At 39.3% G+C, this 14712-nt stretch overlaps 1 protein-coding gene across 5 annotated transcripts in view; it reads right to left on the reverse strand.

The window, feature by feature from the left end:
• Window positions 1-207: 207 nt before the first annotated feature.
• PIBF1 (progesterone immunomodulatory binding factor 1) overlaps window positions 208-14712 on the reverse strand; it is a 226777-nt gene continuing 212272 nt past the window's right edge. For 4 of the 5 annotated variants that reach the window (XM_022577055.3, XM_089899451.1, XM_089899452.1 and 1 more), the window contains one exon: window positions 208-14701. In XM_022577055.3, the coding sequence (XP_022432763.1) occupies window positions 14651-14701 (51 nt within the window). In that variant the 3' untranslated portion in view covers window positions 208-14650. The remainder of the gene's footprint in view (window positions 14702-14712) is intronic. The other variant, XM_022577053.3, reaches the window with a different exon arrangement.

Genomic DNA, 14712 nt, shown 5'->3' on the forward strand with positions numbered 1-14712 from the left:
AATATTTTCATCAATGACCTGGAGGAAGACATGAGAGTTATACAAGATGCAAACTGGGAAGAAAAAGCTAATATGTTGGTTGGCAAAATCAGGAATCTTAAGGGTTCCAATAAGCCTGGGACTAAATTCCAGCTCTCTCACTTATACAAATCCTGTGACTTAACTGCTTTGAATCTGTTTCCTCATCTCAAAAATGCAGATAATAACTACTGCATGGAATTGGGAGAAGTACATAACATAAAGGACCATCCAAAGAGGTGTTCTATGCAGATCTTGGCACATATAATTAGGTCAAGAAGTACTGGTGCTAGTATTAGTTGTAGTAATGATACTAATACCAAAAAAGGTTATGCAGAAAAAGTTTTAGGGGTTTTAACTGACTACAGGTTCAATATTAAATAGTCTGAGGGGCTTCCCTGGTGGTGCAGTGGTTAAGAATCCGCCTGCCAATGCAGGGGACACAGGTTTGAGCCCTGATCCAGGAAGATCCCACATGCCGAGGAGCAGCTAAACCCATGCACCACAACGACTGAACCCGCGTGCCACAACTACTGAAGCCTGCGCGCCTTCAGCCCATGCTCCTCAGCAAGAGAAGCCACTGCAACGAGAAGCCTGCACACTGCAACGAGGAGTAGCCCCCGCTCGCTGCAACTAGAGAAAGCCCGTGTGCAGCAATGAAGACCCAACACAGCCAAAAATCAATCAATCAATCAACCAATCAATAAATTAAAAATGTAGTCAGATGAGGCTGACAATTATTTTGGTGAGTAGTTCTAGAAGCCCCTTTTTAGAGACACATGGGCAAACTAGAATGCATTTATGTAAGAGTGGCAAAATGGTGGACAGTTGAGAAATCAAATCACATGAAAAGCAAATGACTTTGTGACATGCATTGGGTAAATCCCTTTTAAAAAACACAACAAAACTACTTTATTGAGGTATGATTAACATACAAAAAGCTGTGTATATTTAATGTATACAACTTGATGAGTTTGTAGGGTAAATTCCTTTTAAACATATCAGTTCCTTTAAGCCTCTCTATAACTCATTAGGAAGGTGTAATTATTCCAGTTTTAAAGATGAGGAACTAAGACACAGAGAGGTTAAGTGATCACACACCTACTGAGAGGTGATGAAATATATGAAACTGGAATATGCACGTGGAAAATGGATTACATTTATTCATTGTTGTTCCAAGGGCAAATTAATGTGGATGGATGGGGTCAAAGGAATATTTAACTGATGGACAGCCAACAAAATAACTGACATGTACTCTTCAAAAATATCCATGTTCTAAGAGACAAAGAAAGATTGAGGAACTATTCGAGATTAAAGGAGATTTAGGAGATACTACAACTGAATGCAATGAATGATTGGAGATTTTCCTTGGCATAAAAGGCATTATTGGGACAATTGGTGAAATCTGAATAAGGTCTTTAGATTAGATAACAGTACTGTATCAATGTTAATTTCCTGATTTTGATCATTGTCTTTTTCTTATGTAAAAGAATGTCCTTGTTCTTAGGAAATGCTCACTGAACCATTTGGCAATAGAGGGAAATCATATCTTCAAAGTACTCTCAAAAGGTTTAGAACAACAACAAAAGAGAGACTAGAGAAAAGGACAAAGCAAATGTGATAAAATGTTAACGTATGGAAAATTTGGGTAAAGGATAAAATTATTTGCAATATTCTTGCAACTTCTCTGTAAGCCTGCAATTATGTCAAAATAAAAAGTTTCAAAGAATTGAAAAACATGTAGGGCATGGGATAAAATAAAATCTAAGGGGAAATATTCTGTAGACAATTGGTAACATAGGACTGGAAGTAGAAAAGACTCCAGGGGGGTACAGAGGAAGATTTGAAAGTCATATGTGAGAACAGATGAGAGTAACTGATTCATTCCTTTCATTCACTCAGAAAGATACTTTTCATCATTTAGGACTTAAAAAAAAATACAATTGTACTAACTATTAGAACTACTGACACCTTTATTTCCAAAGTGATGAAAAAATAAATGCTCAAATAAATTAGTCTGCAGTGACTCTTTCGGGAGGAACAAGTTCTGTATGTTTGGACACCAGAAAGGTATATCAGGAAGAGAAAAGGGTAAAAAAGACATTTTATATGTATTCAAGATGAGTACACAGATCTCATTTAAAAAAAATCTTTACTATTGTGGAGATGTGAGGAGCTCAATAACTAGAATGTTTCTTCCCAGGCAGGGTCTAGATGAGGAAGACAAAAGCAATGGATAGAGATTATACCCTCTTTTTTTTTTTTGCGGTACGCGGGCCTCTCACTGTTGTGGCCTCTCCCGTTGCGGAGCACAGGCTCCGGACGCGCAGCCTCAGCGGCCATGGCTCACGGGCCCAGCCGCTCCACAGCACATGGGATCTTCCCGGCCCGGGGCACGAACCCGTATCCCCTGCATCGGTAGGCAGACTGTCAACCACTGCGCCACCAGGGAAGCCCTACCCTCTTTCTTATTAATAAATGTTATATCGGAGGACATATCAATAGTTGAAAGTGAAGGTCAAGTGGGCCTTAGTCCCCCCACTATGACTTAGAACAAGAAAAGCAAGGCACTGTCCCAGGGATAGAAAAGGTGGTTCCTTTGTAGAAAAAAACAAAACAAACAAACAAAAAAAACAACCACAAAAAAAACCAGAAAGAGGAAAAACTATACAAGCCCAGTTCCTTAAACAAAATGTACCAATCAGATAGTCAGGAGGTGCAAAGAGGCAGAAGCATCTGGGAAAACTCCTCATGGAAAACATGGAGTGTGGGCGGGAAGGTGACCGCGGGATACATTTATTTCCCGCTGATACTTTTTATGCTCAAAGGAGAATGGAGGAAAACAAAACAAAACATGGGGCGTAGCAAGCGCCTTTGGGGACAATGGTTTCAATTTGGTGATTCGGGCAGAAACCAGATTGCAAGGTGTAAATGAGACGTTCTCCTTTTTTTTTTTTTTTCCTTTCTTTTGTCTTTTCCTCAAATGTTCGAATTTTGCCTTGGGCCCTCTGCATTCCTCACTCCTCACTCTTCCTGGATCATCTGCTCACCCACGGATGTTAATCTAAGGTAAACAGTACAAGTATAACCGGGTTAACTGTGGAAGGGAGAAAAGCCTCTTCTTTTTTTTTTTTTAAATTTATTAATTTATTTGTTTTTGGCTGCGTTGTGCCTTCATTGCGGTGCGCTGGCTTTCTCTAGTTGCGGCGAGCGGGGGCTACTCTTCATTGCAGTGCGCGGGCTTCTCATTGTGGTGGTTTCTCTTGTTGCGGAGCACGGACTCTAGGCACGCAGGCTTCATTAGTTGTGGTGCGCAGGCTCAGTAGTTGTGGCTCACGGGCTCTAGACCGCAGGCTCAGCAGTTGTGGCACACAGGCTTAGTTGCTCCACGGCATGTGGGATCTTCCTGGACCAGGGCTTGAACCCGTGTCCCCTGCATTGGCAGGCGGATTCTTAACCACTGTGCCACCAGGGAAGCCCAAACCTCTTCTTTTAAGAACAGGGAAGAAAAGATGTTAAGATAGAGATGGAAAATGATCTTGTTTTTCTGGGTAACATGGGATAAAGGGTCATCGAATTAGTTAACGTTTTTTTTTTCTGCTCTACTGAATGCTTGTTTCACCCCAGAATGATATGTCGAATCGTATTCCCCAATGTGCTGGTATTTAGAGGTGGGGAGGGGGGTCCTTGGGAGGTGATTAGGTCACGAGGGTGGAACCTTCATGAATTGGATTAGTGCCTTTATAAGAGACCCCAAGAGCTCCCAAACTTCTTTGCACAGCAACAAGACACAGCTGCCCATGAACCAGGAAATGGGCCCTCACCAGACACTGAGTCTGCTGACACCTTGATCTTGGACTTCCTAGCTTCCAGAATTGAGAAATAAATTTCTGGTCTTTGTAAGCCATCCAGTCTATGATATTTTGTTATAGTAGCCCGAATGGACTGAGACATTTTCCAGCAAAAATTCAATGTAAAAAAAAAATCAGGAAGCAAATATCATTGCTTTTTTCCTTTCTTTCTTCCTACCATTCAACAAAATTTTGAAGGACAATTTTTCTGTACCAGGCACTGTGCTAGGTGCTGGGGGTACAGTAGTGTCAGATAAGATTTTCTGCTTTCCCGGAATGTATATTCTATTAGGAGGGACAGGCAATGAACAAATAAGAAAATAAGAATTTCAGATGTTGCTCTAAAGAAAATAAAGCAAATGGAATGTAGAGGGGCAGGTGTGTGGCCTGGGTAGTATGTGTAAGGAGGAAGGGGCTGAACCCTAAACCTTGAAATGGGAATTTAAGGAATTATGTATCTAAATATTGAATAAGTTATAAAATCCAGGTATTAAAAAAATTCAAAACTATGAAGTCAAAGAAAATCATATCAACATCTGTATACTTCTGCCAAAACCATTTACTCCTGATTCTATAAAGCAAAAACAAATAAGTATCTTTTTTTTAAAAAAACAAAACCAAAAACAATTCACTTGTCTGCATGAATATTTGCTGGAACAATCACATGCTAAATTTTATTTCACCTTTACTGAAACAAAGGTACCTAAAGAACCTGTTACTGAACACCCCACATGGACAAACATGTTGTGATTATATTTGACCATATAATTAATTTTGATCAACTGGACGTACACACCAGTTAATTCTACAATTAACAAATACACATATGTATTTGTGGGCATTCAGTGCCACATAAGACATGGCTATTGTCTCTGCTTGCCCACAGATTCATTGATTCAACCATCCTATATTGAATATTCACTGTGTGCAAGGCATTATTCTAAGCTCTGAGGACACCAGGGGGAGGATATGCCCTCCCAAAGTTCTTTGTCCTCCTAAAGTTGGCCTTAGTGGCCATCGTGTTTTATCCTTTAGTTACCAAAGGTAATAGGAATTAAACAAGTGTTTTCCTTATTTGTTCTAGGTCCCTAGGGTCATAGCTTTGTTCTAGCTCCTGGTGAAAGTATTTTAAATAGATAGATATGTTTAGAAGATCCCAGAAGTAAGAAAATAAAAGTGAGGTAACATTTTATAGAATAGGTGGTGTGTTCCTGGAACTGTGTTAGTAACCAGTAATGATAATGATCCAATCTTGCTAATAATAGTAAATCAAGATGATCATACCAAAAATAAATGGAAGGAAGTGAAAGTAAAAGAGGCAGATTTATGACTCTGATTGCGGTATTACAAATAAGTGAGCAGAGTAATGAGAGAGAAGTCATCAGCAGTTTAGAATGTCTACACATATTTTAGAGCACAGTTTTGAATGTTAGTGACATTTCTGCTACATTTAACAACTTGCTTAATAAAGCAATAACAGATGGCATTCAGGGAATTACATATGCTATGAAATTTGAAGGTTTAGGGGATAGAAATTTAATTTTAGATTCTCAGTAAATGTTTTAATTGTTCTACAGCTATTAAAGAGAGGATAAAACATGATTAGATATAGAAAACAGAGGGGGGGACTTCCTTGGTGGTGCAGTGGATAAGACTCTGTGCTCCCAATGCAGGGGGCCCGGGTTCAATCCCTGGTCAGGGAACTAGATCCCACATGCGTGTCGCAACTAAGAGTTCGCATGTCACAACTAAGGAGCCAGTGAGCTGCAACTAAGGAGCCCGCCTGCAGCAACTAGGACCCAGCTCAACCAAATAAATAAGTAAATAAATAAATATAAAAAATAGATTAAGTAAATAACTGATACAAAGTATCAGATCAAAGAAGATACAAAAACAAGTTCATTATTCTGATTCAGGGAACAATTTACTAATTAAAGGAAATAAAAAGGAAAGTTTTTCAAAAAAAAAAGAAAAGCAAAGAGGGAGAGGGAGTGAGGGGGGAAAGGGAAGAGAAAGGAAGACTTAATAAGTATAGGGCCATGGAGAATTCCATAGTACCTTCCTGAAAATGATGTCATTGGAAATATACAGCAGTGGTATAAATAAATCCTATTACTTAAAGACAATGTTTATAAGGTGATTAAAGTGACTTTTGCATTTCAATTGTATTTAAATGACTTAGGTAAGATATGAGGTACAATCTCCTTTTTAAAGAGGGATGTTAAAACAGAAGTCTGAACAATGACTTCAAAATCACATGACAGTAGCAGTGATGAAATCACTAGCAGAAACAAATGAAATACAACTTGTGAAGCTGGCATGGAGCACAAAGGTATTGTGGCACATAAGGATCAAGCAGTCCTCCGGAGTGAAAATAAAACCACCAGTTTACTGGATTAGAGCAGACATGAGCACAGTCACCTAGAACGCAGGTTCGTAGGCTCCCAGAAGAAGGACTAGAAAGTGACTAGAATGTAAATTACAGAGGTATAGGCAATGTGGTAATGGCAGGGTGAGGTCAGGACTGTTAATCTAAAACCTATAAAATAAAGAGTCTGGATGGCATTGCCCATTCCAGTATTGTCTAGGGCAGTGGTGTTTTTTTGTTTTGTTTTTGCAGTACGCGGGCCTCTCACTGTTGTGGCCTCTCCCGTTGCAGAGCACAGGCTCTGGACGCGCAGGCTCAGCGGCCATGGCTCACGGGCCCAGCCGCTCCGCGGCACGTGGGATCCTCTCAGACTGGGGCACGAACCCGTGTTTCCTGTATCGGCAGGCGGACTCTCAACCACTGCGCCACCAGGGAAGCCCCAGGACAGTGGTTTTAAAGCTTTTTTAAGAACTAGAGGAGGAAGGACGCAATATTCTCGGCGGAGGAAACAGCCGTGGTGAAGATCCTGAGGAAAAAAGGGGCTGGAAGAGTTTAAGGAACTGCAAAAAGGCCACTGAGTTATGTAAAGAGTAGCTCAAAAGGAGCTTGAAAAGCAGGTACGGATGCACCCCGTAGGCCGCGGCAGCGTGGGGAGCTGGCTGGCACCTCAGAGCAGAGGGTGAGCATCCCTGTCCAGCGCCAGCTGGGTGGTTTGGGGGTCTTTATCCCATCTCACCGCTGAAATCTGGGTCCCACCGAATCTGGATCCTTTCTCCTGAGAGCCGGCTGGTGAACACTTACGAGCACACCCCTTGATACTGTGTAAGGGACACAATTTTTTTTTTTTTTTACTATAATTTAAAAGATTGTCAAAGATCTGGCGGTTTTGAGAATCAACATGCTAATTCCAGGGTGATATAGTAAAAATATTATAAAAATGTTTCACAAATATTTAGAAGTCATGGCAATCCCCCCCACCCCCTTCATGCTTGGCTTTACTTGGAAGGCAACTATAACCATAAACTAACCAAAAAGTGTTCAATGCATTTCCCTAAAATGGCAAAGCTGTTACTCAAGTTTTTGGATCAGCTTCTAACATTTCTTCTGATTTATTAGGCTTATGTTTTGATTATTTAAAAGAAGAAATTGGGCTTCCCTGGTGGCGCAGTGGTTAAGTCCGTCTGCCGATGCAGGGGACACGGGTTCGTGCCCCGGTCCGGGAAGATCCCACATGCCGCGGAGCGGCTAAGGCCCGTGAGCCATGGCCGCTGAGCCTGCGCATCCCGAGCCTGTGCTCCACAACGGGAGAGGCCTCAACAGTGAGAGGCCCACGTACCGCAAAATAAAAAAAAAAAAAAAAGAAGAAATTGCAATTGAAACAATTTTTTTTCCTCTGTTCTTAATCCATTTAGTCCACATGCTGAGGAATCTTAGAAAATTAAAGAAAAATTGTACTTGTATTATAGCTTTTTCTGTGTTTGAAACTACAGATTAGTTTTATGAAGCTGGCAGCAATAAAGGACGTTAACTGCTGTATTATATGCTGTGGAATTGAATAGCTTAAATCTTTAAAGCTTAAAACTTTTTTTTCCTCGTAAGTAATACATAAGCATTTCTATTATTAGAAGAAAAGAGAACTATTTTATATTGCATCTGGGTTAAGAGGACAGTCATTTTTACTCTATTCCATCCCACTCTATTTGGAGGCAATATGTTAGATTCTAAATTGCTAAATACAGTTGAGAGCCTGTTTCATTAGGTCACAGAATTAAGTGTATTAGGTAGTGTTAGGCTTTTGAATTAGAAAGTGCCCAACTATAAAATAAGGGGAAAAACCCCCCTGAAAAGTAGAAATAATGTATCAAAAGTTAGCTTCATTTAAAAGAAATTTATGAAGACTTTTCTAAACTGTAGGTACTCTCTTTGAATATAAAGGAAACAACATACGTCTAGTACAAGAACTAAAAGAACTGGCTTCTAACTGGGGGTAATAAAATATGCTTTAATCCATCTATTTAGAAGCATTTATCCTGATAATGCCAGAACAGAAGTCTTTTTTTTAAAAAAAAAATTTATTTTATTTATTTATTTATTTTTGGCTGCGTTGGGTCTTCGTTGTTGTGCAGGGGCTTTCTCTAGTTTCGGTAAGTGCGGGCTACTCTTCGTTGCCATGCAAGGGCTTCTCATTGTGGTGGCTTCTCTTGTTGCGGAGCACGGGCTCTAGGCGCAAAGGCTTCAGTAGTTGTGATGCGCAGGCTCAGTAGTCGTGGCTCACAGGCTTAGTTGCTCCGTGGCATGTGGGATCTTCCCGGACCAGGGATCGAATTCGTGTTCCCTGCACTGGCAGACGGATTCTTAACCACTGCACCACCAGGGAAGTTCTCATTTAAAATTTTTCAATTAAATTCACTGAAACATGATATACTATGCTCTCAGCTTGTACCTCAATCGCAATTTGTTCCATTTTCTAAGTTCATGTCTTATAATACCTTGTATAAACTGTAGATTAAGCTCTAAATAAAAAATTGTAGTGTCTAAAAAAGGAAAAAGATCATTATTCTCTGTGGAGAATGGTTTGGAGAGAGGCATGAGTAGATTTAGGAAGACTGGTTAGGAGACTGACGTAATCTAGGGAAGAGGACATGAGGATTTGAGCTAAGGTTGTGATAGAAATTCACAAACAGGAAATGAAATACAAAGTATAAAATTAAAGAAGTTGAAATCTTTAAAAAAATCTTAAATTAGAATTGGATATACTGGTAGGAACTCATGATTTTCCCCTCTCTATTTAAAAACACTTATTTCATAACTCTGTCTACTGAAAAAGCCTAGAAACATTGAGGGCCTAGAAACATTGAGGGCCTAGAAACAATGAACATTCCCAGTGCCCAGAATGACTCATTCATTCTTCATGGTGTCATTAGGCTTGGTGTATTTCTTGTTTTGCCTACAGACTGGAAGTTAGGTCTAAAGACTTGATCTGATTCAGGTTATTTATTTATTTTTTTCCAAGGATACTGCATAGGTGTTTTATTTTGTTTTTATTTGATTAATTTATTTACTTAATTTATTTTTGGCTGTGTTGGGTCTTCATTGCTGTGCGCGGGCTTTCTCTAGTTGTGTCGAGTGGGGGCTGCTCTTCGTTGCGGTGTGTAGGCTTCTCATTGCGATGGTTTCTCTTGCTGCGAAGCACAGCACCTAGGCGCGCGGGCTTCAGTAGTTGTGGCTTGCGGGCTCTAGAGCGCAGGCTCAGTAGTGTGGTGCACGGTCTTAGTTGCTCCGCAGCATGTGGGATCTTCCTGGACCAGGGCTCGAACCCATGTCCCCTGCATTGGCAGGCAGATTCTTAACCACTGAGCCACCAGGGAAGCCCTAGGTGTTGTTTTATACTTCACGTTACATCACATCAAGAGTCACATAAATCAACATAATCTAAGGTTGATTAGAGCATTTTGGTGGTTATGACCTGATATAAAGTTCTGTGATATCCTCTAACTGCTTTAGCATTCATTGGTGATTGATGCCTGAATCATTTCATCAGGGGTTACTAAATGGTGATTTCCTAACTCTTACCTTTCTTTTTTTAAAACATCTTAATTAAGGTACAACTGACATACAATAAACTGTACATTTAAAAAAGTAGAATTTGATAAGCATTTTTATACATATACACCCCCATGAAACCATCACCATAATCAAGATAGTGAACATATCCATCACCCCAAGATTTATTTTGCCCTTTTATATATTTGGAAATTTTCATAATCGAAAGTTTAAAAAAAGGGAACTATTTAAGAGCTAGATCATCTGGGCGTGGTGACTGAAGCTTGAGGCCTAATGAGAAAAGGGTCTGGAATGACTCATAGGTTTGTAATACAAGCCATTGAATAGCCACTGATATGAGCCATTTATTGAAACTGGGAACACTGGAGAAGAAACTTGGTGTATTCAGTTTTGCACATGTTAAGTTTAAGGTTACAATGAGACATTCAAGTAGAGATGTCAAGTAGGCAGGTCCTATATTAAAAGGTAACAGTTTGGACTAGGGATATAAACTTGGGAATGTTGGCATATAGTAACTGAGGCCAGGGAGCAGAAATTATCAAGAGAATAAGTACAGAACAGAACAAAGACTCAAGGGGGAAAAGACACTTTGAAAAACTCTAATGTTTTATGATCAGCTAGAAGAGGAGCAAGGGGGAAAATGAGAGTACAGTATTGCAGAAGCCAAGGGAAAATAAGGCAAGAACACATCATTTGTGCTTATCCCAGTAAGTTGCATTCTGTATAATAGTTTTACTTTTCGCTCATAACTGATACATTATGATTTATAACCAGTAAGTGTGGGCATACTCCTGAAAGATGTGTCATCTTTAGTTCATTAACAGAATTAAGTTTCTGAGTCTTGTAAGGCTGAGAACTAGACCATGGGCTCTGTAAATCAACGAAAGTAAACATTACCTTGGAGGACTCTAGATAGCTGTTTGGCTGGCGAGTTTTGCCTGGTGACCTCCAAGCCTCAGGAAGTCTTTCTTTGAAGCATTTACAGTACTAATTACTTTTTTAAAGGAGTAATATTTAAGACAAACTCTTTTGTTTTGTCTATCATTAGTCTCTCAGGATCGTAAAATAAAAGGGAAACTGGCTCATTAACAACTTCAACCTCCCCTAAAGGTGGGAATCTGGCCTTAAATTTCCTGGTGATTATCCAACCACTGCCTGTACAACATAGTGACTCTGGGTCACCGTGTGATAGGATGAGAGAAAGGGGAAAAGGGGAGTTGTTTAATGAGTCTAGAGTTCCAGATTTGAAAGATGAAAAAGTCTGAGAGACCTGTTGTACAACAATGTGAATAAACTCAACATATTGAACCCTACACTTAAAAATGAGTAGATGGTAAAGTCTATGTTATGTGTTTTTTACCACAATTAAAAAAAAAAATAAGCAGGGCTTCCCTGGTGGCGCAGTGGTTGAGAGTCCGCCTGCCGATGCAGGGGACTCGGGTTCGTGCCCCGGTCCGGGAAGATCCCACATGCCGCGGAGCGGTAGGCCCGTGAGCCACGGCCGCTGAGCCTGCGCGTCTGGAGCCTGCGCGTCTGGAGCCTGTGCTCCGCAAAGGGAGAGGCCTGCGTACCGCAAAAAACAAAAACAAAAACAAAAACAAAAAAAATAAAAAAGTAAGCAGAGGGACTTTGCTGGTAGCACAGTGGTTAAGATTCTGTGCTCCTCATGCAGGGGGCCCGGGTTCGATCCCTGGTCAGGAACTAGATCCCACACGCATGCCACAAATAAGGAGCCCGCCTGCCGCAACTAAGACCCAGCGTGACTAAATAAAAATAAATAAATATTAAAAAAAAAAAAGGGCTTCCCTGGCGACACAGTGGTTAAGAATCCACCTGCCAATGCAGGGGATACGGGCTTGAGCCCTGGTTCGGGAAAATCCCACATGCCGCGGAGCAACTAAGCCCATGAGACACAACTACTGAGCCTGCGCTCTAGAGCCTGAGAGCCACAAATACTGAAGCCCGTGCGCCTAGAGCCCATGCTCTGCAGCAAGAGAAGCCACTGCAATGAGAAGCCCGTGCACCGCAACGAAGAGTAGACCCCGCTTGCCATAACTAGAGAAAGCCCATGCACAGCAACAAAGACCCAACGCAGCCAAAAATAAATAAATAAATAAACAAATAAATTTATTTTAAAAAATTAGAAAGCGAAAATGAAGGTCTGGAAATTTAAAGAAAAGGCAAGGGTTGTAGTGGTATTAAGAATTGAGCTAGACACTATGGAGAACAGTATGCAGGTTCCTTAAAAAACTAAAAATAGAATTACTATAAGACCCAGGAATCCTACTACTGGGCATATACCCAGAGAAAACCATAATTCAAAAAGACACATGCACCCCAATGTTCATTGCAGCACTATTTACAATAACCAGGTCATGGAAGCAACCTAAATGCCCATCGACAGACGAATGGATAAAGAAGATGTGGTACATATATACAATGGAATATTACTCAGCCATAAAAAGGAACGAAATTGGGTCATTTGTAGAGGCGTGGATGGATCTAGAGACTGTCATACAGAGTGAAGTAAGTCAGAAAGAGAAAAACAAATATCGTATATTAACGCATATATGTGGAACCTAGAAAAATGGTACAGATGAACCACTTTGCAGGGCAGAAATAGAGACACAGATGTAGAGAACAAACGTATGGACACCAAGGGGGAAAAGCAGCGGCGGGGGGTGGTGCTGTGATGAATTGGGAGAGTGGGATTGACATGTATACACTGATGTGTATAAAATGGATGACTAATAAGAACCTGCTGTATAAAAAAATAAAATAAAATTCAAAAATTCAAAAAAAAAAACCCCAAACAAAAATGAGCTAGAATAGATTCTGTGATACTAAAAAGCAAAAAAAAAACCCCACTTATTTTTAATATATTAAAAAATAGTTACATCACTGTATCTCATCTGTGCCCAAATTCATCAAATAAACATTTAGAGCTTAAATTCAAGGCACAGTGCTAAATACTGAGGACCAAAAAAAGCTTAAGAAATAGTTCTTGCCTTCAAGGAAATGGACAAGTAAGCAATTATTATAAAATATGGTAAGCAGAATTAGAGATATAGAGTACAGAGTATATAAATTACTATGGTAGAACAGATAGAACTTTCTGGAAGGAGTGGCATCTGAATTAGAAAATTCACAAATGTCATCTAAAAAGATTTCATACCACAGTCTAATCCTGAGCTTTATTAATGGTAGGATATGATAGAAAGAACTATGTTTTTTTAAAGGAGTAATTCATATCTAGAAAGGAAAGGAAAGGAAGAGGGAAAAAAATAGGGATTTGGAGGGAGGAAGACTTCCTCAATTTCCTCATCACTGCATTTTCTATTTTTAAAATTAGCTCCAAATTTTCCTGCTTCTGTGCCTTTGTCCACACCATAACTTTAACTTGGATAATCAATCAGTATTCCTTTATATTAAAATACGTACATATAACAAACAGCGTTGACTGAACTAAACTATAAAATGCTTTTCGATTAATAACTAGAGGTGAAAATAAAACAGACATTCTCTTCTAGCATTTTGGAAGGAAACAAATTACGCTACAAATTTAGTTTTAATGAATTATAAGCGCATCTGGATTTAGGATGCGTGCCTGAGAAAGGCCGTTTTCACAAATCTTTGTTGCAGAAAGTCGTATTTTAGATGTATCCAAACGAAATAAAAGGGAAGGATGAGATTAGGGTTTTTAGGCTAACAGTAAATTTACAAGTGCATATTATTATCAGAGGCTTTTTCTGTTCTCTCACACTCAACTAATAGCCTATGATACTGTAAACTTTCAAAGAACACAGTGATTAGATAGATTCTTTTTTCATACCTACCAGGATAATCAGTGATTTGCGCATCAGTGGTGCTTCACTAGGAGGCGGGGGTGATGTGCGACCCTGAGGGACAGAGAGGGTTCTGACTGTCACAACTCGGGCTGGGGGTGCGGGTGGCTACTGTCATCTAGTGGTAGAGGCCAGAGATGCTGACAAACATCCCACAAGGCAAAGAACTGCCCCACTCCTGTCCTGAATAAAGAATTGTCCATCCTCTATGTCAACAGTGGTTGAGAAAATCTGATACATGAAAATATACTTCTTTCTTTTTCTTTTCTTCCTCTTCCACCCCTCTTCTTTCTTTTAAATTGTAACTCTTGAATGACAAATGGAGCATATTTTATGACAAGAAAAAGAGAAAATGCTACTGATTTTTTCTTACAGACTAGATATTTGGTCCATACTGCATCTGTTTTGACCAAAGTAACAAGACAGTTTCCACCAAATTATTACTTGACCAATGGAATAACGGACTTTGTACCAGATTGTATTGGTTAATAATAATATGAAATATAAGAAAAAACAGAGCCCAAAGAAAGAATCAGCAATTCATATCCACTTACATGATATCTGACCACCATTATTGGGCATATAAAATGCCTTCTAGTAGACTTCACAGATGACTATTAATTTAAAAATTGTAAGGTGTCTTGGTATTTGTGTTATGACATTTAAATTCAAAATTTATATAGTTAGAAAAATACTCACCAATATAACAACTAATCAAAATATTTATAAGCCACATGTTTAAAATGCCTTAAAGAATTACGAAACTTCCAATATTTAAATCATAATAGAGTATACAATATTTATTTTGTAACAAAATAGATAAAACCAAATATTTGCACTTTATGTAGTTTGATTATTATGATAATTTGTTAATTTAACATTCAGTTAAAATAAACTTTAAATTAGCTATTTAAAAAATGTCAAGTACATGATTAAGATAAATTTTGTTCATCAGAAAAAGACCTTCAGGAGTAAATAATGATAGAGCAAATCTATCCAAAACACTACGTCTTCATTTTTTGTGTCTTAGACCACTCAGGTGCTTCTTTTTTGGTCTGTAAAAAAA

This window comes from Delphinapterus leucas, chromosome 18 (genome assembly GCF_059928025.1).
Source record: "Delphinapterus leucas isolate spDelLeu-1000000601 "Yukka" chromosome 18, BTC_Dleu_Yukka2, whole genome shotgun sequence".
In the NCBI taxonomy this organism is placed as follows: Eukaryota; Metazoa; Chordata; class Mammalia; order Artiodactyla; family Monodontidae; genus Delphinapterus; species Delphinapterus leucas.